The sequence below is a fragment of the Strigops habroptila genome, chromosome 5 (genome assembly GCF_004027225.2).
Source record: "Strigops habroptila isolate Jane chromosome 5, bStrHab1.2.pri, whole genome shotgun sequence".
In the NCBI taxonomy this organism is placed as follows: Eukaryota; Metazoa; Chordata; class Aves; order Psittaciformes; family Psittacidae; genus Strigops; species Strigops habroptila.
This window is the reverse complement of record NC_044281.2, coordinates 33940988-33967216: the sequence shown is the minus strand read 5'-3', so window position 1 is coordinate 33967216 and position 26229 is coordinate 33940988. Positions and strand designations below refer to the sequence as shown.

At 39.2% G+C, this 26229-nt stretch overlaps 1 protein-coding gene across 23 annotated transcripts in view; it reads left to right on the top strand.

Annotated features, from left to right (window-relative positions):
• Positions 1-26229, top strand: part of ANK3 (ankyrin 3) — a 373667-nt gene that overhangs the window by 233051 nt on the left and 114387 nt on the right. For all 23 annotated transcript variants that reach the window (XR_003991754.1, XM_032919982.1, XM_032919983.1 and 20 more), the window contains 3 exons: positions 3180-3365; positions 5158-5256; positions 18267-18365. Coding sequence is in view for 22 of the 23 variants with exons in the window: in XM_032919982.1 (XP_032775873.1) it covers positions 3180-3365; positions 5158-5256; positions 18267-18365 (384 nt within the window). In the remaining variant the exon portion in view is untranslated. The remainder of the gene's footprint in view (positions 1-3179; positions 3366-5157; positions 5257-18266; positions 18366-26229) is intronic.

Sequence of the window (26229 nt, the reverse complement as noted above, 5' to 3'; positions counted from 1 at the left end):
CATATTTAATTATGATTGTCCTATTTGAACTACTTCCAGGAAGGAAATAATGCTTATTTTAAGAAGTTCTACTTTTCGCAAAAAAATTCAATGCAAAATTAGTTTATTACATCACTATACCTCGTAGTATCACTGTATAATGGGGAGGGTGTGTGTAATCTTTTTCTTCTGAAGTCAACACTAAAAAAGGAATCACTAATTGATCAAAATTATGTTTTCAAAACACTAAAACTTAGTTATAACTAGAAGTGTGCATCAGAAACTACTTTCTGGAAATGCTTAAAGAGATGAAAGCCAAGAAATATCAAAATTAAATATTTTAAATCTGGAAAATTAATTCAAAGTTATAGTTTTCACAACAGTTCAATTTCTTTGTAAAAAATTGGAAACAATGAAGTCATGGGGCCCCCAAATATATGCAATAGATTCAGACTTCTGAAAATATTCTTGCCACTGTATGATTTTTCTGGGAAAAAAAAATAAAAAATATGCATGGGTACTTGCTGCCTTTTTTTCTTTTTCTTTTTTTTTTTTTTTTTTTTTTGTTTGTATTGTTTTTTCCTTGAGCATTGGATGTCAGTGTAGGTTGAGCATTTCTCCAATTCAGCTTGATGATAAGGTGCAATCTAATTTTATCCATGGAGAATTCCTTTGAAGATACCAGACTACAAAACAATGTTGCCTTTATTGCCTTACTTGTTTGTGAAAGTTGCTTATGGGTGTTTTTTTATTTTCTCTTGGTCCAAGTTTTCGTAAAAATCTGATCTGTCTTTATCTTTGTAAGTGCAAAAGCCTTTGTTATTAAACAATTGCCACTTAGCTAAATATTCATTAAAAATGAAACTCTAACGAAGGTATTTTAATCTAAATAAAGTAGAACCAACTATTTTCTTTACACTGTTTTTAGTTTGTGGAGGTTTTGTTTTGTTGTGTTTTTTTTTTTTTTTCTGGAGTAGGCTTTGCCTTATGTTTTGAAATGCAGTTGCTAATTCTAGTACTGATACCACAGTACTTGCTTGCAATTGCTTTTTGTGAATTGGCATCTTCAGAGGGCATGTGGTGAAAATGCATTCTTGTTAGTGTTGATATTCTTCATTGCAGTTTGCTTGGCCTTGGTACAGTGATCTCTGCGCACACTGAAATGATGGGCAGCTCTCATCAGAGTTAGGAAACTGGAGGTATAGTGGATGGTAGCTGTCCTGGAACTGAAATGAAGTGCTCTCTTCACCATTTGTCCACTCCCTTTTCCCCAACGAAAAGGAGAAAATGTATTCTTAAGATTATTTTTTTAATATATTATATATGTTATTTTTAGCAGCATTTTTAGCAGATGAGAAAGACCAATGAGAATAGGCATTGTAGATAGCTAAAGCACTTTTCTTTGTGAAGCACTGCCACTGCTGAATGCTGTATAAATAGACCCAGAAGCTAACATCCTGGGTCACTAAGGTGAAAGCTGTCACACTCAGCGTTCTGCCAGGCAGAAGCCCCTCCATTTCTGCAGGTACTGCATAGCTATATTGCCAGAGCCGTCTTGTGGGGGTGCTCATGAGTTATTTTGGCCTTCAGAGCCACACAGCACTTTTCACACTCAGTGCCGCCCTCTGCCTGCAGTCTGAGGCTGTGTGGTTGTTTCACCCCAAGAAACGCTCACGGCCTGGGGACCTCACAGCTCAGAGCCAACCCCGCTGGTAAAGCGTGGTGAACCCGAGGCAAAGAGGAAGGTTGTGGTTAAATGAGTTTTAACAAATTCATGGGAAAAAAAAAGAAAAGAAAAGGCTTGTTAGGACCCAAGAAATTTCAGTGATTTTACTTTTTGTTTGTTTGTTTGTTTTTTTGTTTTGTTTTGGTTTGTTTAATTTTTTCCCCTCCAAAATTTTTTGGGGAAAAAAAAATAAATGCTCTTTTTCAGAACACCTCCTGTTTCTCCTCCTAAATTGAGTGTTCTTTGTTTGGTAAGCCAGAGAGAGAAAATCCTTATTGAAAACATTCCTTTAAGTTCCAAAAGTTAAAAAGTTAACACTTGAACTCTACAATTTTGGCATAGGGTGAGGATCTTCATTCTTCTGTGTCATTGCTGCACTTTCATTTTACACTGATACAGTTTCATCATGACAGCAGTAGTTGAAAACTGAAAGAAGGTGTTTACCACTCAATTGTAATGAAGTTTGGTAATATAAGCATTGGATGTGTTGATTGAGAGTCAAATATAATAAATAAATATCCCAAGTAAAGCAATTTGCATTTGTGACTTTCTGAGTGATTGATTCATGGGTATTTTCTTGGGCAAAGCTAAATGTGTTCCTGGATTGGAATGCCACTTAAATGTTTGAGAAGGAGCAGAATCTAAATGACAACTCTTTCATTCTTTAGTTTTCTAAAAATCCATAAAAATAAAATTATAAAAACATCTCAGACTGTACCTTTCATGTATTTGAGGAATCCGCTCTAAAATCTGCTGAGCAAAAATCGCCTATTTTTCAGGTTTTTGTATTCTTTACTACTTTGGCTATCTGCTAGTCTGAAAGGAAATAATTTCTACTTTTAAGAGGATTTTCCATCACATCTGTATAAATTTTCATAAATGGAAGTTGTAGTAAAATAATTGATATATTGGGGGAATATCGTATTCGTATTCAACTATTATTAGATTTCAAATCCACATATAAAATATATCACAGGGTAGAGCTGAAGTCTTGGGGTTTTTTTTTTCCCTTAAACCCCATGGATTTTAACCTGTAGCTGTGGGGGAAATGGATAATAATTTCTTATGGAGATACCATTAACAATTGTAATTTAAATATTTCATCTTTTTATCCATTTTTATATAATTATACACCTTATTGTACACATACTTATTTATGTAACTGTTAGTGCATGAGTAATTTCACACTTTTTTTCTCAAGTCTCAGTCATTTTCATTTGCTTGTTTTTTATAATTTTATGTTTAAACGTGGGGTGCCAAAAAGGTGTTTTGAGCATTTGGGATCAAACCCAGAATATTCACTAACTCTTTACCCCAATTTCAATGTCATTGCAGGGTACTTTTAGTTAGCACAATTTTCACTTCACAGTTGAATTTGAGCGAGTACTTTTACTAATGCTGAGATCTCTACCCTTCCCCTTTCTACCCCCTGGAAAGCTTGTAACGTGTTGAGGGTCCCCGTTGTATGTTGCAGGATGGTTTCACGCCTTTGGCAGTAGCTTTGCAGCAAGGTCATGACCAGGTGGTTTCACTGCTGCTTGAAAATGATACAAAGGGAAAAGTCCGTCTTCCTGCCCTTCACATCGCTGCTCGCAAGGACGATACGAAGGCAGCAGCTCTGCTCCTGCAGAACGACCACAATGCTGATGTGGAGTCAAAGGTCAGTTGTAAAAACAAGAAAGGTTTGATGCTATTAAGTGCTGACCACACGTATTGCATTCAGTGAAGATCTCCCTTAGTGTGAAGTATTTTGCTGCAGAGTTACACATGACTTTCTCCTCTAATGTGTGATTGAGAATAACATTTCATTTGTTTCCTTTGCCTCTTTCTCCCCTTTTGTTTAAATTGGGGTTAATTTCTCCTGTAGAAACTTTGCAGGTGGAAAATAGTAAGCAAAATATTATTATAATTATTATCTTGCGAATGAAAATTACTACTGCAGAGGTGTGCTATAGGTGTTGTACAATTAAGTAATTTGATTAGTTATTTGTGCAGTTGCTACTGTAAGAACTTTGGTAAACATGTAACAATTAACATTCAAAATACTCAGTCATTCAGCTTCCATTCAGTCGAGCTTCCTTTGTGTGCAGATTGTGCTGTCATCTGAGCTGCCATGCCATGTAGCAATCATGAAGCTTTTTGCATCCATATCACCAGTGGTGAACTAACCGTTCATTTTTTCCCCCTCTTTGCTTCCAAATGTGTTAACCTAGATGATGGTGAATAGAACAACAGAGGTATATATAAATATATATATGCATCATCACTCCTTCATGACTTAGTGCTGCTGCATCATTTCTTCCTCCTTCTTTTTGCATCGCCTTTTATAGGATAGATACCCGCTTTAGATGAAATGAATTAGCATGTGCTAGAGAAGACTGTAGTTTAGATACCAGGGCTTTCTGCAGCTGAAACTAGGGTTTAAAAGTAAGAGTAAGCATTCTTAAGAACTAACTGCCATCATAAAAGAGCCATATTATGTAAGATGGAGTTTTCAGGGTTTCTTATGAAGCATGTGTTTATCAGATGTGTTAAGAGCTGCAGACAACCCTGTCCTGTTGTGCATTCAGGTCTGATTATAGGCTTCTGCATGACACTTTCGTTGATGGTGTCAGCAAATAGAATGATCTGAGAGTGATTTTATACCTGCAAAACTCCCAAAGCGAGGCAGTGGCAGCTAGCATGGCTTGCTAACAATTTAGAAATGCATCTAGTTCCCATAAGGTTTCATATTTTGCAGGACTGATGGAATTGCTGCATGTTTTAGCATTTTTTTAAAAGGAAGTGAAACTACTGAAATATGAAAATAAGTTGCTGAAGTAATTTTATCAGTAAGGCATCTTCTAATTAGGGTGGTAACTTGTGGTGTCTGAACATAACCCAGTGTGATTGCCCACAGTGGGAGACTGATCTTTATGGTACTAACCCTTGAAAAAAAAAATCCATATTAATAATTAAAGTTGTCTTTGATGTTGTTTTCATTTACATCTACTTTGAATTTGTAAAAAACTGTTAGCAAGTATCATTAAATTATTTGTATCTGAACTTCTGCAAAGAATCTCTAAGAGATTTGACTTGCAAGACTGACGTAATACCAATAGCAGCTAGATATTTCTAGTTAGAAATCAATTTCTTATAGAAGACAGATCATTGCTTTAATACTCAAATGTTTTGCTGTTGTTTTTATGGAATAACTGAAAGTTTTATCCGATTTCTGGTCTTCTAGAATAATTACATTAATTTTTTTCCCTCCTGCATAACAATATGATTTTATTTAGACTCTTTAAGAATCTATAAATAAACGTCAGTGACTGAAAACTAGTACAGAATTGGAATGGTGACTTGCAGCATACTCCTATTACTAGCTTTTGTCAGTGATGTGGTGCAAATTTTGGAGTAGAAATGAGATATAAAAAAACCCAGTATCTATTGGTTTTCTTTTGTTTTTCCAGAGTGGGTTCACTCCTCTCCACATAGCTGCTCATTATGGAAACATCAACGTAGCTACATTGCTGTTGAATAGGGGTGCTGCTGTGGACTTCACTGCAAGGGTAAGTGTGAAATCTTGATTATGTTTAGTTTGCTTAATTATCACTCTGAAACACTTTTTTCCACAAAAGTGTGGAAAGGTACATTGCTTTTGCCAGCCAAGGGGCCTGGCCTGACTGCTCTTGTTCCATTATCATACAGTGCAAAGGGAGTTTCCCTGGGCTGCTGAACTGAACTTGAGCTCTAGTCCTCACCTTGCAAAACTTCTGTTCCTTTCATAGCTCCAGTGTTGCAAAAGCTAGGCTGGGGTTCGGTGAGATAAATGCTTCCACCTGTAGCTTTAACATATGGCAGGAGTGCTGTCCCTGACAAATTGTCCTCAATATGCAGTTGTTTCCAATGAACATAAAGTGCAGGTATACTGGTGAATAAAGCAGCTGTGCCTTCTATGCGTATATGAGAGTCAGATAATATGTATTAATATGTATTAATTCAACGTATCATTGAAAGGAGCTCTGAGAAACTGGAGAGGTAAAAAAAGGAAATGAGGTATAGAAATAGAGGGGAGTTGATAATGGGGCAGAAGACATAGAAGAGTGGGAGAACTAACCCTCCTAACCCTGTAAGCTGTGCACAGAATTCACGACACAGCCCACAGAGGGACAGGGTAGTTTCTCAGATGTATGAAGAAGGACTAGGAGCCAGGAAGGAAATGTTATGGGCTTTCCTAGGGCCCCCTTGGTTCATTCTGGCCTAGGTGGGGAGCAGCTGATGGGTGGCTTTAGCTGCGTTGTTTTATTTGGGAAGTGGGTCTATCCTTCCACAGGCAGGAAGGATGAGCCTGGTGCCAGCAGGGCTTAATCTTAAAGCCTGGGACAAAGTTTGACTGTATCTGCTGTCAAGGGTCGGGTCTGTTGGAAGACCATAGAAGAATATTGGAGTGAAGGAGTGTGGTCAGGGTTGGGAGGATGTGGGAACAACAAAATGTAAGCAGGAGAAGTGTAAAGGACAGAAAATGACAGAGGGAAGTTATCATTGAAAGAGCAAGAAAATAAATAAATGTATATGGACAAGGATACAGTAATATGCAGGGCAGGGAAAGACATTGTGCCAGACATAAGACTAGAAACAAAAGAAAAGCAAATGCAGAGGTAACACAAAATTTAATGAACTGGGATGGAGGGCTAGAGAATGGCAGGGTAGAGAGGATATGGGCAGAAAGCTGAGTAAATGCCATGAAAGTATGCAAAGATTTAAGAGAGGAAAAGCAGAGAGAATAATTAGGTGCATACAGATAAATAGAAAAGGGGCTAACATTTAAAATAGATTAGGATTGGAAAATGCTGAAGCTAGAACTTCATACTGAAGTTTAAAAAAAAACTTGTTTGCTTCTTAGCTTCTTCAGTAATGGCTTGGGCTGTATGAATAAGAAAATGCCCGTGGAATTTCTGCTGACACACAGCCAGGAATGGTTGTCAGTGCAGAAAGTATGCAACAGAATGTGAAAATGTGTTGGAACTTGTACTAGAAAACAGGTCAAACTTGCGTAAAGAATACACATATTTCTCCTGTTGGTTTCTGCAGTAATCTACCAACCAAGAGAGGGGAGGACGTGTCTATAGTAGTTGTTCACTGGGTTATGTGTGTGATATGGTTTTAAAAAGAATAAGGCCCAAAAAGCAAATGTGATTTCCAAGGTACCAAACAAAACCCAACCAAAAAACCCCACCAAACCGAACAAAAAAAACCCCACCAAAACAAACTGAGTCTGTGCAAGGATTTGGCTCACCAAATCTTACCAAAACAAAGCCAGGGAGGAGACGTGGTAGTAGTCTCTAGGACAATAAAGAGAAAAATTTAAGGAGGCAAGAGGCATTCAAACTGAAAGCAAATGCTAACGTAAGAGTAAATAGGTATAAGGTGGTCATGAATAAATGTTTAGAATTTTAGATATTTACTATTAAGTATTCATAATTAATATTGTTTAATAAGTGTTTAATAATTAATATTAAATATTGATAATGAGATTCTGAAGCAACCTTTCAATTAAAGTAGAAAAGGAAAAAAAAAATCCCAATGTGTATTCAAGATGGTGTTTAATTATTAGGGGAATTATGTGTCATGGATAATTCAACAGGTCCTTTTTATTTATTTTCTTATAGGACTTGTCACATTCAGCACTCCTTCCCACAAAAAAAAAAAAACCCAAACACAAAATCCCGAAACAACTGAATATTTCTTTTTTAGAGATTGTTTGTAATTAATAAGGTGAGTTGGTGCAGGGTGTGATAGAGTAGGAATAGACATTTTGAACAAAGACAGACCCAGAATGTTTTCCTGAAGCTGTATGTAGAAGTGCAGATGAAAAGCATTGGTACTGGCCACTATTCATTCAACATAACATCATTCAGTGATTTATTAATGAAGTTAGATCCCCAAAGCTAAAAGACACTGTTATAACTCATGATCCAGTACCTACTAACGCTGGTGAGAAGAGTATTAGCAGATACTGGTTCAAGCTAATAGTTTAGTATCAAAGGTAAGGATCAGCTTTCATGTATCGCCCATAAATTATTTTCTAAATCACATTCATTACTAAATGTATTTCATATTATTGGCAAGAGAGGAGTCCTAGGTTGGATCCATATGAAGTTCACAAGCTAAGAATAGATTTGGGGGTTAAAGGTTTCTGGGAAGCTTCTATCTATGCACGCTTTGCTTTCACTAATAACATTGCCTTCTTATTCCCAAGTCCTTAAACTGACGAAATTAGAAAATTAAGGCATTTCAAATGGTCGCAAGCTTTGATGTTCGTATTTGATAGACTAATCACAGGAGCAAGCAAGATGAGTGAGGTCTTGGGTCACTCTTTTCCACTCAGAAACAAGATTAGGAATTAGCAATGTTACTACATCAGCAATTAGCAGCATTTAATACCAGTACCACTAAACATTATTTGCTTATTTTAATCACCAATAATAAATCTTAGGTTTCAGCAGCCACCTCTGTTCTGGCTTAGGGGCACTGATGGAGATCACACCCAAAGTAATAAGGCCATCCTCCCCTTCTCTTCAAGATACGGAAATTCCAGGTTCTCCCTCCCTGAGAGAAAGGCAGCCTGCTCAGATAGCCGGGGAAGGGCAGATGCAATGGCATCGGCCTGAAAGAGCAGTGGGCCGATGCTGTGACTCAGAGCGTTGAACGGCTTGTTTGCGCTTGTGATAGCTGGGTGGGGGCATCCAGAGACCACATCTCTACTGTATGGTGGTTGCAAATCTAGATAAAGTAGCAGTGACAGAAGGAATTGTAGCATAAATAACAGCAATATGGAGTTGAATTTTGTTCTTTAGTGCTTATCAGATGGCAGGTAATGAAAGCGCTTCACAGAAAGGTGAATTAGATTCTGGTAGAGCAGTGAATTTGTACGCAAACAGAGCACCAGTATAAGTTGAGTGTAAATTACAATTATCAACACCAAGTAACAGAGCCCTTGCTTGATTCTTGATTCCTCCAAATGCAAAACAGGTAGAGGTACTACCCATACTACAAGAACAGGTCCTAAAAATGACCCACAGGTACAGCCTCATGGACCACTGCCACCTCATTGCCTCTTGTTGTTTTAATTTCTGCAAACATTATCCAGGATATGCTGTCTCCCTTCTGGAAGGAGGGTCCTTGTTTGAGCTGTTGACAATCTAAGACAAGCAACAGAGCAAAGATACGGAAAGGCTGTAACCCAACTAAAACATACTGCGTGTATGTACTGTGGCTTTCAGAAGTACAAAGAGCAAACTGCAGGATGGGGGTATCAAATGCACTTTGTGCTTTTGCAAACCATCAACCATTTTTCCTTTGTTCTTGTTAAATAAATATGAATCAACACTATTTGTTTACGTCTCAATTTATGTTTAAACTATTTAGGCAAATATCAGTTCTGGGGAGAGATTTCAACAAGAGCAGAGGATTATGGTAGCGGAAGATGCTTGTGTGGAAGGGGCAACATGCAGGCCTGTGAGAGTCCAGGATAGATCGCCAGCTCCCACCATCAATGCAGTGAAGGTGGGGAAGGGTGGACAAAATGTGAATGGATGTGTAGAATGAAGACAGAACTCTGGGCTTTAAGGACAAGGGCAAGTGTGGTAAAAAGAGGAGCTGGGGAAAGGATGCAAAAAAAAGGAGGGCAGACTTGATGCGAAGGAGATCTCTTCAGCTGCTGTGTTTTCAGTGCATTTCCGAGAGGCCTGAGGGAAGAAGGAGCTTCCAACAAGGAAGGCAGGGAAAGACACGAGCTTGATGGCAGCTTTCCGTGTTTGGGGAGGAGGTGAGCAGTGTTGCTGTACTGTAAGTAAACTATGACTCCAGAGAGATGCAGTAGCAACTGCTACCCTCACCCCCACCGGTATACACCTGCCTGCCTCTCAGCTGTCATATACTCACTGGTTTCCTTCTTTCACTGCATCTAAGAAAAGTAGGCATAGCTCCAGGAGCTCTTACAGGTATTACAGTGCCTGTCAGCCTGTGTACCTGCTGACCTCGGAGGCTGGTAGGGTCAGAAATGTACCTGCTTTTGGTTTGTGCTTTTCTAGCCCAGTGACTGATTTCACGTCAGCTCTTCTACTGAATCTCATTAGTGCTTCTGTGTCTGTGCTTTCTTCTCTAGCCCTGCTGCAAGTGCAGGGAAGATGGCATAACATAGAAAGCGTCCTCTGAGATGAACAGAGATCATTTCAGTAAATGGGCTTGTGGTACCCCTGATTCTACCTGTTTACAGGGAGGAAGGTCCGAAATCTTCATAACCTGCATCCAAGTGAAACAAGATCTCCTATTGGGCTGGATGCTTGCCATTTTCTGATGAAGGAAAAGTACTCATTCCAAATTGCTTGATTTCTTGGGCTCAAACTTGGCAATAAACCTGCCACAGTTACTGGCAGGATATGCAGTGTAGAAGTAACAGACATTTTATGTCTATTCATCATCTTTTTTTTCTGTAGTACATTTTCACGTGTGTGTCTATGCTTTTCTGAAACCCTTCAAAGCTAAAGAAATCCCTTTATTGCATCACTATATTTCCCTTTTACTTAACTGGGAGGCAATCACATATGGACTAGAGAAGTGGAGGAAGAGAATTAAGGGTAACTGAGCGTGAAGTAAGTCCTTTCTTAGCCAAACTGTGAAAAGTGCGTGCAGTCATTACCTGGATTTTGAAGGATCCCAACAATTCCAGGTACCATTCTCTTAGCTGGAAATGGCACCTGACATTGGAAAGAAGTGGATAAATCCTAGTTACAAACTGAAAGGCCAAAGACCTTTAAGTCAATCTATTGTATCAATTTTTTCAACACAAAAAAATAATTGTTATTTTAATAAAAATATTGTTCATTGGCCCTTGAATCAAACTGTATCTGGTGCATTACCTAGAGTTTTAATAAATTTGCTGTCTACTTTCCATCTTCTGTAACTATTAACCTAGTGATTAGTACGGAGAAGTGAAATCTACCAAGTGGGCTCTCCTGTTCCAGGTTTTCAGTTCAAGAGATCTGTTGCTGACATACAGTGGCCATATGCATAGTGAAAACTGCTGTGCTCCCATCTTAGCTGCTGCTTCTGGAATTGGGTGCTGTTGCAGGGGCTTCATGCCACGGGCTTGACTTTCTTTACAAGAATCAGGTCATCTTCAGTCTAAGGGTGGGTGGGATGCTGGAGAAAAGGACAGGTCACAGAAGGATTTCGTCTTCTTTGTCTCTACTGATCCCTTCAAATTTGGTCTAGACTGCCTTGCGCTTTAATATCTAGGGCTTGGAAAGGTGTATCCACATACATGCTAAAGCAAGTAACAGTCATTGCAAGGAATGAGAAAACAGTTTCCTTAGCAGTCTGATTATACCTCTGGTATCCTGTGCAAGAAAGCTTTTTTTGCTATAAATCAGGCCCCCACAGATTGCCCGCCCTTTCCCATTCAGGCCTCGCTTGGGTATCCCTGAGCAGTGCACAGGGAGGGCAGGCAGTTTTATCTGCTGTAATTCCCAGCCAGCTGCAATGGAGATGTGTGTCCAGACTGCCCTATGTTAATTCAGCAACAGGAATGTGCAAATCACTGTTTCTCTAAGGCTGCGATGAAGACCAGGAAGGTGAGAAAGGTGCTTTGAATAAACTGTATTTTCTGTGAATTATAGTTAGGAAAAAGCTATTTTGGGGGGAGGGGGTTTCACAGACTCTTCAGATACCATTCTTCTGTCTGAGATTATCTTCCAGTGGAAATACCTGTCTAGCCCAGGTGGGGAAATGCCTCTGAAGCTCTGTCTCTGAGGAGAAAGGTGGTTAGGAAAGGAAGGAAGGAAGAAATTGTTCTCCGCAGGTTCCAGAGCAACAGCTGAAAGAAACCTCTGTGACCCCCACATCCACTTTGTACTTGAAGAAGTCAGAAGTTTCAGGTAGCAAGGGAACCCTCTACATGAAGATGACCTCTGCCCATATCTTTCTTGCCAAAGCGAACAGTAGGTAGTCACTGTGCCATTAAACTTCATCCAACCCTGTGAACAGCCTTCCTGATACACAGCACTCCTTATTCTAGAGGAGATCTCAGTTCCACTGGGAGTGGGCTTTGCCTGCAGAAAGTTTGCTTACTGGAAGGTTGAAAAAGGATTTGGTAATTTTGAGAGGGTGGTGTGAGGACAGCATGCATTAATAACGGCCCTGAGGTGGAGAAGCAGAACACCATTAGCCCATCAAAACCAGCAGGCAACATGTAAGTGACAGTAACATAAAAGAAAAAGATCTTTTTACTTCCCTGGTGGTAGCTTGCCATAACAGCTCCTTGCTATCCTCTTCCTTCTTTTCTTCCAGGATTCATTTTATACATCTCAGGCTTGAAGAAAGATAAGTATATAAGCCCACAAGAACCAAATTAGCACAATATAAGACTTATTAAGTAGAGGAGAAAAAAGCTGAAAAATTATGCACTGTTGTAAGGCTTCCTGGAAAGCATCTGATCGTGTGTTTATACCTATAATTTTTTTAATTTCTGAAAGTCTTATACAAGTCTCGGTGATCCCAGTAACTGCTATTTAAGACTTTGCAGGGGTTCTGCTGTGTTATAGCTCCAATTCTGAACTGCAGAAAAATACAGGAGAGAATACTGAGTGTTTTCATATACAACATGTTGATGTAGCTGCACTGCTGCATATGACAGTCTTCATGTGCAAAGCATAATCTTCCCATACCTCTATGAACTGGTAATAGCAGTAATATACATGCAGTGTTGTTGACGACAATTCCGGTATATGACAACCAACAACCAACATTATGTTCTTTCCTTAAAAACCCGTAATGATAGAGGGATTTTCCAGACTATATAGGAAATTTCTTCTTTAGCAGTCTGTCTATTTTCAGCTCTGTTTTATTCACACATACTTTGTCAATATTAAGCTCTTCCCAGAGTCTGCTCTCACTTGAGAACTGAGAAGGACAATCTTACTAAATTCCAAATGAATCTGAAAATTTCATTTCTGTAAAAAAAATAATGTTGATTTTGGTGTTTGGTTTGGTTTTTAATCAAATAAAGTGATTTATTTCTGATTAAAACTACAATCCACCAAGTGGATGGGAGGAGAGTTCAGAGGTGGAAGTAAGTTCTCTCATTGGTAGCGAGGAGAAATATGAAGTCCCTGTAATGCTGACAATGAGTCTTCTCATTGCCAGATCTACATGATCTGCCAGTTGTAGAATCATAGAATGATTTGGGTTGGAAGGGACCCGAAAGATCACCTAGTTCCAACCCCCTGCCATGGACAGGGACACCTTCAACTAGTCCAGGTTGCTCAAGGCTTCATCCAACGTGGCCTTGAACACTTCCAAGGATGGGGCATCCACAATTTCTCTGGGGAACATGCAGCAGTGCCTCACCACCTCATAGTAAAGAATTTCTTCCTAATGTTTAATTTAAATCTATCTGCTTTCAGTTTAAAGCCATTCCCCTTGTTCTATTTCTCCATGCCCTTGTAAAAAGTCCTTCACCAACTTTCTTGTAGTCCCCCTTTAGGTACTGGAAGCTGCTCTAAGGTCTTCACAGAGCCTTCTCTTCTCCAGGCTGAATAACCCCAGCTTTCTCAGCCTGTCTTCATAGGAGAGGTGCTCCAGCCCTCTGATCATCTTCCTTGCCCTCCTCTGGACTTGCTCCAACAAGTTCACATCCTTCTTATGTTGAGGACACCAGAACTGCGCTCAGTACTCCAGGTGGGGTCTCACGAGAACCCAGTAGAATGGGAGAATCACCTCCCTCAACCTGCTAGTCACGCTTCTTTTGATGCAGCCCAGCATACAGTTGATTTTCTGGGCTGCGAGCACACACTGCCGGCTCATGTTGAGCTTTTCATCAATCAACATCTCCAATCCCTTCTCCTCAGGGCTGCTCTCAATCCGTTCTCCACTCAACCTGTATTTGTGCTTGGGGTTGCCCTGACCCAGGTGCAGGACCTTGCACTTGGCCTTGTTGAACTTTGAGGTTTGCACAGGCCCACCTCTTCAGTCTGCATTTAAACCAATGCCAGTCAGCATTTAAAACAATGCAGCCCATGACTAGGAAAGTTTTGCCCCTTTTTTTTGTGTGCGATTTTTCAAAGGTACATTTCAGAGCCAAATACACTGTAAGTGCAAACATTTACTTTTCTTCTTATTAACATCATTATGCTTGTAAACTCAGACTGTCTGATGGGAGAGAGAAGCAATCCCCTAGGACAGCATAGCATACCAGAAACCATGGGGAATTCTTATAAATGCATTAAAATAAAACTTATAAGATGTACTGTGTTTGACGTCCTAACCATTTGTGGTGCTAACTTGTAACAGTAAGGAGTAATTCTGACTACTGTTGTGACTTGTGATTGAGAATGCCATGTGTCAAAGGGGAGCTGATCTTATTTCAGATGGGAAAAGTAGGTGGCTTATTGCTTAGAACAGGATAACTCAAAGTTTTTCGAATTTTCTTGTGAAGCTGTAGATAGAGATCTGCAGCTGAAAGAGCTTAGTGTTTCCTCTGATCAAACACAGGCAAAGCCACTGAATGTAAAAGCAGGTCACTCTTCACCCATCATATTTTTGGATATTGTGAGGCTCCAAAGGAAGGCATGGGCCCTGCGTGAGAGGGTGGTGGCTGTAGCAGACAATGAATAGAGATAAAGGAAAAACAGCCATCCACAATGTTGTGAGGAATAAAAAAAAAAAAGTTGCATGCGTCTAATCTGTCACGCTTTGAGCTATATGCAGCTTCAAAGTACTTAAAGTCATATACCCCAGGAAATGTGCCAAGAGGGAAAGGAAAGCCTACATGCTGGTTCATAATCCTATGACCATTTATTGCATAGTTTTAGGTTGCTAGTCTCACAAGTTAGGTCTCATATTCCCTGTAGAATCTGTTAACTCTCAAGTTGAATGGCAAGTCAGATCTCATTGTTGAGGGATCTACCTGAGACATTATCCAGCATTTGTTATTTCAACAGTGAGAGCAAGAAGCACTCCAACAAACATTCTAGATCTGAACCACATCTTTTAATGGCAACTTTTTGAAGGCATTTCAGCTTTATTACTGCAGGGAAACATGTTCAAAAGTTTCCTGATTTACCATTCTATCTTAAGAACAAAGGGAGAAATTTATAGAAGATCAAACAGATAAAAATAGACTGAGAAGACAGCAGATGCTGTTGATTTACTGGAGAATTCAGAACCTTACATTTGGCAGCTATATTGTTTGCTGATACCACAGTTTTAGTGTTAATAACCTACATGCAAGCTGCATATATTATGAAGCTTTTTTTATTTCTAGTGTCTTGTGACATGTACAAACAACTCGATTTTGCATTGCTTGCTTTACATTTTGTCATCAGAAACACTAATAATGAAGTCTGAGATTTATTCACTTCTCAGCTCACATTCTGATTTGTCAGATGAGAGACAGGAAGGGGCCATATGTGTAATATGTTTAGGTATAATTCTTTAAGCCTTGGCACAACACGGTATTAATCAAAGGCAAGTTGCTTGCCCTAAACTTCCGTGTACAATTATTCAAGCATTCACATAATGCATCTCTTCATCTGTATAGAGTCAGAATTCTCAGTCTGTAGAATTATTACTTCATATTGTTTGCTACCAGTAAAAGCTCGAATAGCTAAATGGCAAAATGAAGTTCTGAATACAGACCTGCCCCCTTTCTTTTTCCCTTCATTTCCCCACAGTGTTTTCCTGCACTGTTAGGGCTTAAAAAGGCTAAACCACACTTTTTCTTCCTTGTCTCTTAGTTCTTTTTATGAACTGTCTGAATAGGTTAGTAGAGTACAGTGAAAACTGCATCCTCCTTCCTAGGGAGTGAGTGTTGCAGTGCTCTTTTCCCAGGAAAGGGGAACTGAGTTTGATCACCCATAAGGACAGATATTTCACTGAGCATATAAGGTTTCATTTGCTTGATTTCTCTTGTTCAATTTCTTATTTCAGGTTATTTGTGTGTGGTTGTGTTTTCCTAACAAACTGTGTCAAATGTGTGATCACATCCTTTATCCATCTATCTCTTCCTAATATGAACTTGCTACCTGTTTTCAACCAAATGTAACTCAAGGTTTCAAGATCCTAGAGACATTAAATTTATATGTTTTTCATAAAGACGGGTGATCAAATAGAGGAAAGATAGATTGCTCCATCTTGCAGAAGTGAGCTCAGTTCTCATTCGGTGCTGGAGAATTTCCCTACATTGCCAGCCAAGGTGCTTGCCCCTCTCAAAAGCTCAGAGAGAACAACACTCTCCTGATAGTTTCAATACTAACCAGAAATATGACGGTCATTTGAACAGGACTTCTTTTTAAATATGAAAGTGATATTTTAATTTTCCCACACACCCCCTGCCATTGCAAGCAAATGGTATGACTTAAACCTCACTGCTAAGTGGAAGTCATCTCTTTTGGAGTTGAGGTGTCTATCTGCCAGCACTTATCCATCTACTCTAAAATTAAGTCTCCTTCATTTAAGGCAACAGAAGCTTTGAACTATTGGGCTGGCAAACAATTAGATCCGAAGTGCACATTCTTATGCACTTATACCCTCCCCTGTGCTGTGCTGGATTGATTTTGCATAGTGTCAAGATGAATGAGAACCAGACTTTAAATATGTATTTGTTCTATCTTTTGTAATTCTGTCCCTTCTCTTCCATTTCTTTATTGATGGTTAGAAAAGGCACTTCTTGTCTGTGTATGATATAGTAATTTATTAGTTCTGAATTATTTTTATGTATTAAGAGAGCCCTGAAGTCTATTAGACTGAGTTAATCTCTTTGGTGGAAAAAAGTGATCCTTCAGACTAAATTAGCTGCAGTACCTGTTTACTTGAAGATGTGAAAGTTATTTCCTTTATCGTATTTTCTCAGGAGAGTAGAATTAATCTCTCTCTCCCTCTGACCTCAGTAACATCTTTCCTCTTGAGAATAGAGGAAAAGCAGAAAGTATCTCCTCATAATTGTTTTTCTGCTCTCTTCTTCTGTCCTATTTGTGGCTGATACAGTAATATACTGACCCCATATTATATCTAGTGTCAACTCCCAGTCAAATAGAATTAACTCTTTATTTCAAAACCAACTCACAAATTATAAGTTAAGCATTCACATAGTTTTACATCCCTGGAAGGATGAGTCTTAGCATACTTTTTGTTTAATGTGCTAAGCATCTTTTAGTTTTACCTCATTTTTTGAGGAAATTAGAAGCTATCCTGGAATAGTAGTTACTTTGATGCTCTAATGATCATTAATACTGGAGAAAGAAGCTCTGTCATTTCATCTTGCTAAAATGTATTTTACCTCTGTGATAATATTAATTAGTACTTTCTAGTAGCTGAGAGCTTCATAGTGAAATTTTGTGTAAATGAAAATGTAGCATACTGGATTAGATACTCAGCATTATTATTAAGCTGTGAGTCAGCTTGTCACATCTGAGGGGGATCTTTTTTCACTGCTGGTTTTCTATCACTCCACTCACCTGCAGTTTTGAGGAAGCATTGTTAACAGTCTGTTGGCCAAGTAAGATGCTTGCGCTGCTCTCCAGCTATTCAAGGCTACGGATGCCTTTCTGATTCAGTCAGCCATAGGACACATGCTCACTAAAATTTACCGCTTTCTGCTCAGCCACAGGGAAGCTGTTTTATGCAGACAGCTGTTTGCCTGTCCCTGAATACACAGAAACACGTTCTTTAAAATTCTATTTGTCTTCATACAGTAGCCGCATGCTCTATTTATATCCTTTTTATTTTTGCTTGGCTCCATATGATCAAATATATACAGGATGTGGCCTTCATACACCACAAGATAAAGGATTCATCAGAGCATGAAGAAAACATCCTAGCTAAATTTTGTTAAAACAGTGTCTTTGCATGTGCACATGCTGGTTATGTAACTGTCCTCGATGTGCGGCATTGCTGCATGCTGCAGGCCTGCCAAGGCACCGCATATATACATCTTTACAGTCTCTCTTCAAGTACAATATTACGTCAATTAGAGGAACAAGTTCATTAGACAAAATTAGTGGTGTAACTGAATTGAAGGTGATCACAAGGGTTTCAGAGTTTGCTGATGATATTCAGAAATAAATAGCACTGGCATCTTGTCACTTTTGAATTAGACCTACAGATGCAATGGTTTTGTATCTTTTCCATGGCTCCTGCAAGGCAGATGAAATCGTGAGGTATGAATCCTTATTGTAACCTGCTCAGAAACAACCACAGCTGAATTAAACTGCTAGGGTTTAGTCAGTAAAATTGCATAAATTTAACCCTTACACAAAAGCTGAGAACTGAGGCACAGTCACGTCTTATAATTCCAACCACAACTTGATTGTTTGTCTTCGTAATATGTATGTCAAAGTATCAGGCCAGGAATTCACATGTGTGGATTAACATCACTTCCTTTTGCTTTTGTGCTCCCAGGGAAACAAAACTGTCTTATGCTTTAGCAAATTGGGCATAATTTATTCTGTGAGCAAACTGATCATAGAGTTCATGAAAGAAAGATATATGGATATTTACTTTCATGTTTTTTCTTCCACAGAATGATATCACACCTTTGCATGTTGCATCGAAGAGGGGAAATGCAAATATGGTCAAACTCCTACTTGATCGAGGAGCTAAAATTGATGCCAAAACGAGGGTAAGCTTAAGTGTGAATGTTGTGAGTGACTCTGTGGAATTCTTGCCTCTGACCTGTTAGTTGCTGTACAGCTTAAATCATTCATCTTCCTGGCAGGCTACCATAGCTGCACTGCATTTCTTTTTTATAAAATGGTTGCAGTAGGATTCTAAGAACTTAGATCTCTCAAAGCAATGTATGAAACACCATGTATGGCAAAGCTCAGAACCAACAATTTTCCATGTTCTCTGCAGAACATTTCATCAGAAGCTACTTCAAGCTACTTGAGGATAGAGGTGAATGTACAGGAAAATACTAAAAGACAAGAATTCAATTCAGATATTTCAGAATTTGAATGCTAAAAACGTAACTTTGAACTGCAGTGTGTGTTCGCCTTTTGTTATCCACAGGGCAGTTCCACAGAGCGCAATGTTGCTGATGAGTTTCATGCAGTTCAGCCTCTTTCTAACTGGGTGCTCAGCTGCTGGCTCAGATTTGTCAGCAAGTGTGCCAGGTATAGTGACAGTTTCTATCAGGTTGACACCTAACTCTATCCACTGAGTGACTGAGAAGCTCAATGTATGTGGTTATATCTAATTGCGGTAGCTAAAACCCAATCAAACCAGTTTATGGGTATTTTATTTGCTTACACAGTGGCAAAAAGAGAAGGAAAAGGTTCAAATATTTGGAAGTAAAGCTAGAACTAGTGGCACTGTGGGCTTTGCAACAGGCTCCTGCACATATGAGGTAACCTTCAGGAGCTGTACCTGGAGCTTTTTGACAGTTACAGTTTTCGTGAATTAGCTTATCACCTAACCATCTTACATTTTTTAAACTTCCACCAGAATCATTCTAAACAACTCAAAGGAATACCCTAAGAATATTTTTTTCCTACAGCTATTACTGTATCCACAGGTTTCTGTTTGCTTTTCCACTGTTTCAGCAGTTTCTGAGATTTCCAGCAGTGCTTGTTAGACATAGTTGTATTTTGTTATTTCTGTGGCAAATTCAGAAACTGGGTCAATTTATTTTGTCATCTCTTCATTCTTTCCACATTTTTCTTTAGTTGTTCTTCTGTTTTACCGTTAGAAGTCACTCATGATTTCTTTGTAAAATGTTTCTCATTTCTCTAATTAGGGAATATGGAAGAGATGACTTTTCATGGATAACGTGAACAGTGGGAATAATTTCTGGGCTAAAATACCAGTCTTCTATGTGCTACATGGGGTCTGCCAGGCTGAGGGGCATGGGTCTACCATGTAGTGGGGACGGACACATTTTGGTGGCATGACAGATGTGGATTTGGCCAGAGCAGGGAGAAAGGGGCATGGCAAGGGATTCTGCAAGTATTTATATGGCCCACTGCAGCCAAAACATTGGGGACCACTACTTTAAATAGTTGGACTGCAGCTTGTTCTTTTCTTTTAGTTACAAAAATCTGTGATCTGCTTAGTTTTCTATACCACATTGCTCATGGGTCAGACATTAGGATAAGTTATGTAACTAAAAAATATAGGCTGGGACAGAAACAGGACCCAGGAAGAGGGCAGAAGCATTAACAGCTCCTAAGTCTGGCAGAGCTTCACAGTGAGGTGAAAGGCAATGAATGAGTGTGTTTCATGAAGCGGTGGTTTGTTTTTCTGACTTCCCCCAGAGACTGCCTGTTTCCCTAAACACCCGTCCTCTCCATAAATTAGAAGGGATTTGCATAACTTCTCCTGCTTGTGTTGTACATGTGTCACTCATCATTGCACTTCTCTGGCATTACCAGAGGCATCATTTTCTGGCAGTTAGTGACTAAGTGGAAGTTTTGCTTCTGGCATCACTGACTCATCCTGGCAAGGGTTTACCAGCCTGTGGTCTGGGCAGCGTGTGCCTCTGCCGAGGAGGCTCACTGAACTGAGCAGGCAGCTGCATTGCTGAGAAAAGGGAAGAGCATCACTGGAGCAGATCAGAGAGGATTTACAAATCAATAGGAGAAGCAGTGGAAGGCTGAAAGTAATGTGTTGCTAGATGAAAAAAGGACAATGTTTCAGGAGTGTCTGCCTAGTTCTCACATTCAATAGCAAATATTAATTGTTGTGAGCTGTTATAACACATGTTCCTGCTAAATCTCTCTTGTTATTCCTACCCCACGCAATGTTGTTTTCCAATGCAGAACAATTGAGGTATGTCAACTTTGCAGTCATTTCATTTTTTTAGGCACCATTTTTTTTTTAATGTCACAGACATGGAGTGGCGTTACGAACATATAGGGTGACAAAGTTTAAGTCATATCTTTTTGCAACATCACCACCAGTACTGAATGCATTGTAAGGCAAAGGGCAGTCAAGGCTACCTTTTCTGATACATGTATCAAGTCATGCTTATCAGCTGGACCCCAGTCAGAGCCCAGCCTTGTGGTGGTCTGTGAGAGGCAGGTGTGGGTGCTAAGTGCACATGCAACTTGACAAATAGGTGGGATTTGCACGTGGACAGAAGTGAGGCTCCTATTACCAGATTTATAAATGTGAGAATGCTTTCTTTTTCAAGAGATTTTTAAAGAGATGGGCAGATTTGTTTTGTTTTGTTTGGTTAAAATTTTGTCTTGGACACCATGGTATTATCGCAAATGTTGGTTGTGGAACACAAAATACCTTCATAAAGGTGAATGGCAAAGGTTCTGTACCCATATGAAAGGACAAAAATTCTTGAAAATTGCTGCTTTGTTTTGCTTGGAGGCAGAAATTCCTAGGCCTTTTTTTCTCCTGTATGAGGTCTGTATTTCACCTTTAAATGAGTATGCAGAAGATACTGGTTTGTGTTGTTGACCAAACACTAACAATGCAAGGATTTGCTATTCTGACTCTTAGATGTGACATTTTTAGCTATTCAGCTGTCAGTTTGTGTTCTGTTCTTGCAATCCATTCTCTATATGGGGTACTGGAAATATGTTCCATGTATATATCTATATTTATTTTTCACAAACATTCTTATTTTATAGACAAATTCATAAAGCCTTTCCTGAGTATTAAATAAGTTAGACTAATTATTTCTTCTCCTTAGTCATTTCCAAGAGCATTTGCATTTGCTGCTGGCAGATGGTCCTAAAAACTGCAGTGCCGAACTACTGCACAAAAGGTTAATGTGAAGGGCTAAATTCTTATCCTGTTTAAATCACTGTAAAAGTCATCCATGAGCTCCCAGTTTCTCTCTATTCATTAGGGCTAGGATTTGATGAGCACCACAAATATCATTGCACATCTGCAAACTGTAGCTAGGAGTTGAGATAATGTGTAAGCATATGAGGTTATTTCCAGAAATGATCTTACAACTATTTGAGAGCCAGCCATATGATTTTTGGGTTGGTTTTGGTTTGGTTTTGTTTTGGTTTTTTCTTTTAGTTCATGCTTATGTTGTTTAGTTTATTTTAACCAGCTGTTTATCTGTCCTTTTTGTGTGTGAGATGTCTAGCAGCTGGTACCTGGGGGCTTTGTACCAAATTCTTAAGGGCACTCCTCAAAACCTATGTGCTGCTTTTGTCCATACGGGGCAGCTTTTATTGTTCATGTTTTTAACTAACATTCTAAGCAAAGACCTATTAATGCCTCATGTAACATGTTTATTGAATGCTGCCCTGATTATGTTTTCTATATCTTCCAAAAAAGGCTTTTTAAAAAAGAGAGTTTAGAGAGGTTGGTTAAATTAGCTTCATTTGCTCTGGCTGTCTAATACTGTATATGCCAAAGTGAATTTGTGTCTGAAGCAGGCAGCAAGCAAATTTTAGCCTGGATTAACAGTGTTTATAATCTTCATTCTTTCGATTTTGCAGCTAATTTACAGGCCAACACTCATATCTACATGAAAACATGTGGGATATGCTTTTTTAAGGCGCATCAGATCATACATAAGCTGCTCCAGAAAAGCCACATATATTAAGATATAAAATAACTACAAGAATGACGCTGACTTGGCACTCTTCCTACACATGCAAAAAGCATGTAGAGCAAACCTCATTTGTCACCCTGTTGTACTGAAGAGGCAGTTTGCAATAGTGACAATGAAGTGAAGAATTCAGTAGACTTAGAGCATGGAGGGACCATGAGATACAGAGCTCTGCTAGGCTAAAGCACATGCACAGAGACTTATTAAGCAGCAACAGGGATGCTGAACCCTGGAGGCAGCAGTAATTGCACCCCTGGGGAAGCACACCTTCTACTTCTGGCTCAGGGGATTGGAGTGCCTGTTGCCAAGGCCATTTGGCTCAGTCTGACAAGCCCTTGCTGAATATTTGCATCACAGTAAAGTTTTTACTGAGTGTTGTTCTTAATTTCATTGCTTATATACTAGGTTAGAAGCTGATGCTTGCTGATGTGAGAGTTGTGGTAATAAGGATACCATGGATTTGGGGTACAGCCCAGAGGATCCCATTATGTGAGGGAAATCCTAGGTGAGCACTGACAGGGAAGGGGTAGCTGGGGAGCACTGGGAGGCTGACCTGTGCTTGTACATGCTGCTCAGGGGTCCCTTAGAGCCACATGTGGTGGCAGGGAAACACACTGCAGCAGGGGTGCTCAGGTGTCAGCACCATCGTCTGCTAACCTTAAGCCAGTTGTGACCCCAGGAACAAGATCAGGAAGCTACACAGGTATCCAAGTCTCAACAGGGGCCAGTAACAGCGCTTAGATCTCATTTATTGGAGGGGTGTGGTATGTGTTTGAAATAAAAGCTAAAGAAAGAGTAGCAGCCCCCAAGATGGGTGTGCAATACTTACGGGAAGCTTGTGCCTAAGCAGAACTCCTCCTATTGTCCTCCTGGCTTTGCTGGAGCTGCTTTCAGGCTCTCTGGAGGGATAGATAATACAGATATGATTTATCATGTCAGTGCATAGAGTCCTTAATCTGCAGATTATTGTCATAATTGTTTGTAATGGTTTTTCTGAGCCATTGCAGACTATCATAGTAAGGCAAGTTTGCTGCCTAACACACGTACCATATTTTATGCTTCACATAGTATAGTCTATATGAACAGTAAATAAGCAACTAGGAAGTCTCCTGACAAAATCAGTGAAGCCATTCTGAGTTCAGAGCAGTCTCTTTTAATCTCAGATTCTCTTTTTTAAAACAAAATCTCTCTATGATCTGTTCTTCAGGTTGCCTCTGCATATTTCTTTACATGCTTTAAGTGTCATATAGCAATTAACCAAGCCAGGTGAATAGACAGTGTCTTTTCAGGACACAAAAAAGAAAGATCTCTGCAGCTAAATAAGCTGTGTTCAAGTGTATTTGCTCTTTACAGTGGGAGTCCTGACATCATCTTAACTATAGCTATAGCTAGGCTGTCCCAACAAGCACCTACATTGCATTGTAATGTTGTGTCATGCCATGTGATACATCTGGTGGTAGTGACTGCGGTGTGGACTAGAATAAGCTCTAGCTGGCCAACCACGACTGCCTGCTGCCTCCTGCGCTACAGGAACCTTGTCAGACATAGGCACAAGCTGGGGGTTGGGGGGTAGGCACCATGAGACAGTTGGGACATTGTGCTCTGGGAAGCACTAAAGTAATTTTTAAGGAGCTAATCTAGTTTGTGAAGATGATCAAATGTGTCTCATCCTCTGTGAGCTTGGTATGTACTGCCCTTGGTATATTGGTGGAATGAGTTGGAAGGGTATAAAATCTGGAGAATGTTCCTTAACTTACAGTTTTGTGCATGATCATCTTGAGTATCTTTCTTTGATGTTCCTGGAGAATGTGATAATTATAGGAAGTAAAAAGAATTAACAACTTAATGTTCATGATCTTCATCTCCTGCCTACAGTTCTCTAGTTACCTAGCCTTGCTAGGTTTTATTTTCTTTCCCATACATGGGTTTTTTTTTAATGTGTGTGTGTAGGCAATATTTTTATATTAGCTGTTTGTGTTCTGCTCAGTACTTGCTATGCCCTTGCCTGTGGAACCTACTGTATGGGAAATATGCATTACCTTTTTTAAACACTTGTGAAGCTATGGCAACACATTTATAACTCAGCTGATAAATATACCACTCATGGGTTTTAATATTTCTTCTCTTTCTCTTTACTTACATTTTTTGAGCAATACATCTCTACTTTGTGTAGTATCATTTTAACAAGATGCCCTTCCCTGTACTTCATGGGCTGAAATAACAGAAAGAAGCAGAAATGACAATAGCATCAGCTCCAGAGATGCCAGTAAGAACATAGTGTCCTAAACTGTGTTCATCTTGCATGAACAAATGACTCCAAGTCCTGATCAAGTTGAGTCTGAACAAAGTCTTTTCTTCATCTGTGCCAAAAACATATGCCTTACTTCTTAAGTAAGAAGTTCTTCTTAAGTGGAAGAACATGCACAAGAACCATACAAGTTTTAAATGACACTAGCAGAAAAAGTTAAGCACAACAATTTCTTGGGTGACATGGTTTAGTGTGAGGTGTCCCTCCCCATGGCAGGGGGATTGGAACTAGATGATCTTAAGGTCCTTTCCAATCCAAACTATTCTGTGATTCTATGATTCTGTCTGCTATCTTTCATAGGCTTATTGGGGCAGGGCAAGAAAGTAGCAGCAGGAGAGCGTAAGTCTCTCTCCTTCTCCCTGGCTGCCCTCTACGCTTTGCAGTCCTTAAGCTGATGTTCTAGTAAAGTGTAATAGTTTAGCAATTATCAAGAAAGAATATTGTAATTGCACATGGAAAATATGTCTAAGAAGGTATCTTGCTATCATACAGAGATGAACAGAATGCATGTGCATGAACTGCTGAGCACAGGATGTGAGAAGGAATTTTAGATAATCCTTTTAATAAAAAAGATGTGACGTACATATTTTAGACAATACAACATATGTGTTTTTAATAGTACGATGTGTGTGTTTGTAAGAGTGCCGAAAGGCACTGGGAAAAGGCCCCTTCCTTTATGACTTGTATTTGGAAAACTAATAAGTATTTATCTTTCTTCTTTACTAGTTTCAACCTTTCTTATAAAAGCTCCTCTTTTGACATAGTGAAAATGCACTATTTTTTCTGTGTGACACTATCTCCTGTATATTTGTTTTGCTTGTACCACATCAAATGTTCGCTCTTACTAATTTTGAAAACATTAATTTTTCTTCCTTATTTTTCTTGAAACTATAATATCACTATTGGTAACAATCACTATGTTGTATGGCATTGAAAAGCTCCATGTGACTTTACTCAGAGTTACTCAAGGCATATGTGCTACCTTTCATTGTAGCATTCATGTACAGTAGGTTACTTGAGCATTGTAAACAGGGTACAGGTTAAAGAATAATCAAATCAGTTTGGAATAACTCTGTTAATGATAAAAAGAGTCTTCCTCTTATTTAAGGAATGTATTTCTAATGTGATTATAACTATTACTAAGCAAACTCTTATGAAAGAGATAATGGCAATATGCCTTGACTCTAGACCAGTCATTCAGCTGGAATTCACACACGTACAGTCTACAAGACAAGAGACAGAGTTAATCCAACACACTTTTATCACCTGGGGTTATGGTTTTCTCATCTAATATATACCTGTCAAAATCAGTGTAATAAAAAAAAGTCTAAGTAGGAAACATTTTTTTTCCTCTCAGACTGAAGGACTTTCCATTGACTTTGATGCATACTGACAAAAGAAAGACTCAGTTTTCTCAAAAGCATGCAGGCGAAAAGTACCTGAAATGCAATCTCATCTTTTTCTTATATGTGCACTTATGACTTTACTGTGTGTATAGTGAGGGCCAGAAAGTAGCCCACTGCATGAGCACCAATTTGATATGGCTATTTACATGTTTAGAAAATCAGAGTCAAAATGTACGCTGTCCATTTGAATAAACAGGTTCAGCTGTTCAGTTGTGTAAGAGCAGCATCCTGTAGGAATTAATTAGTT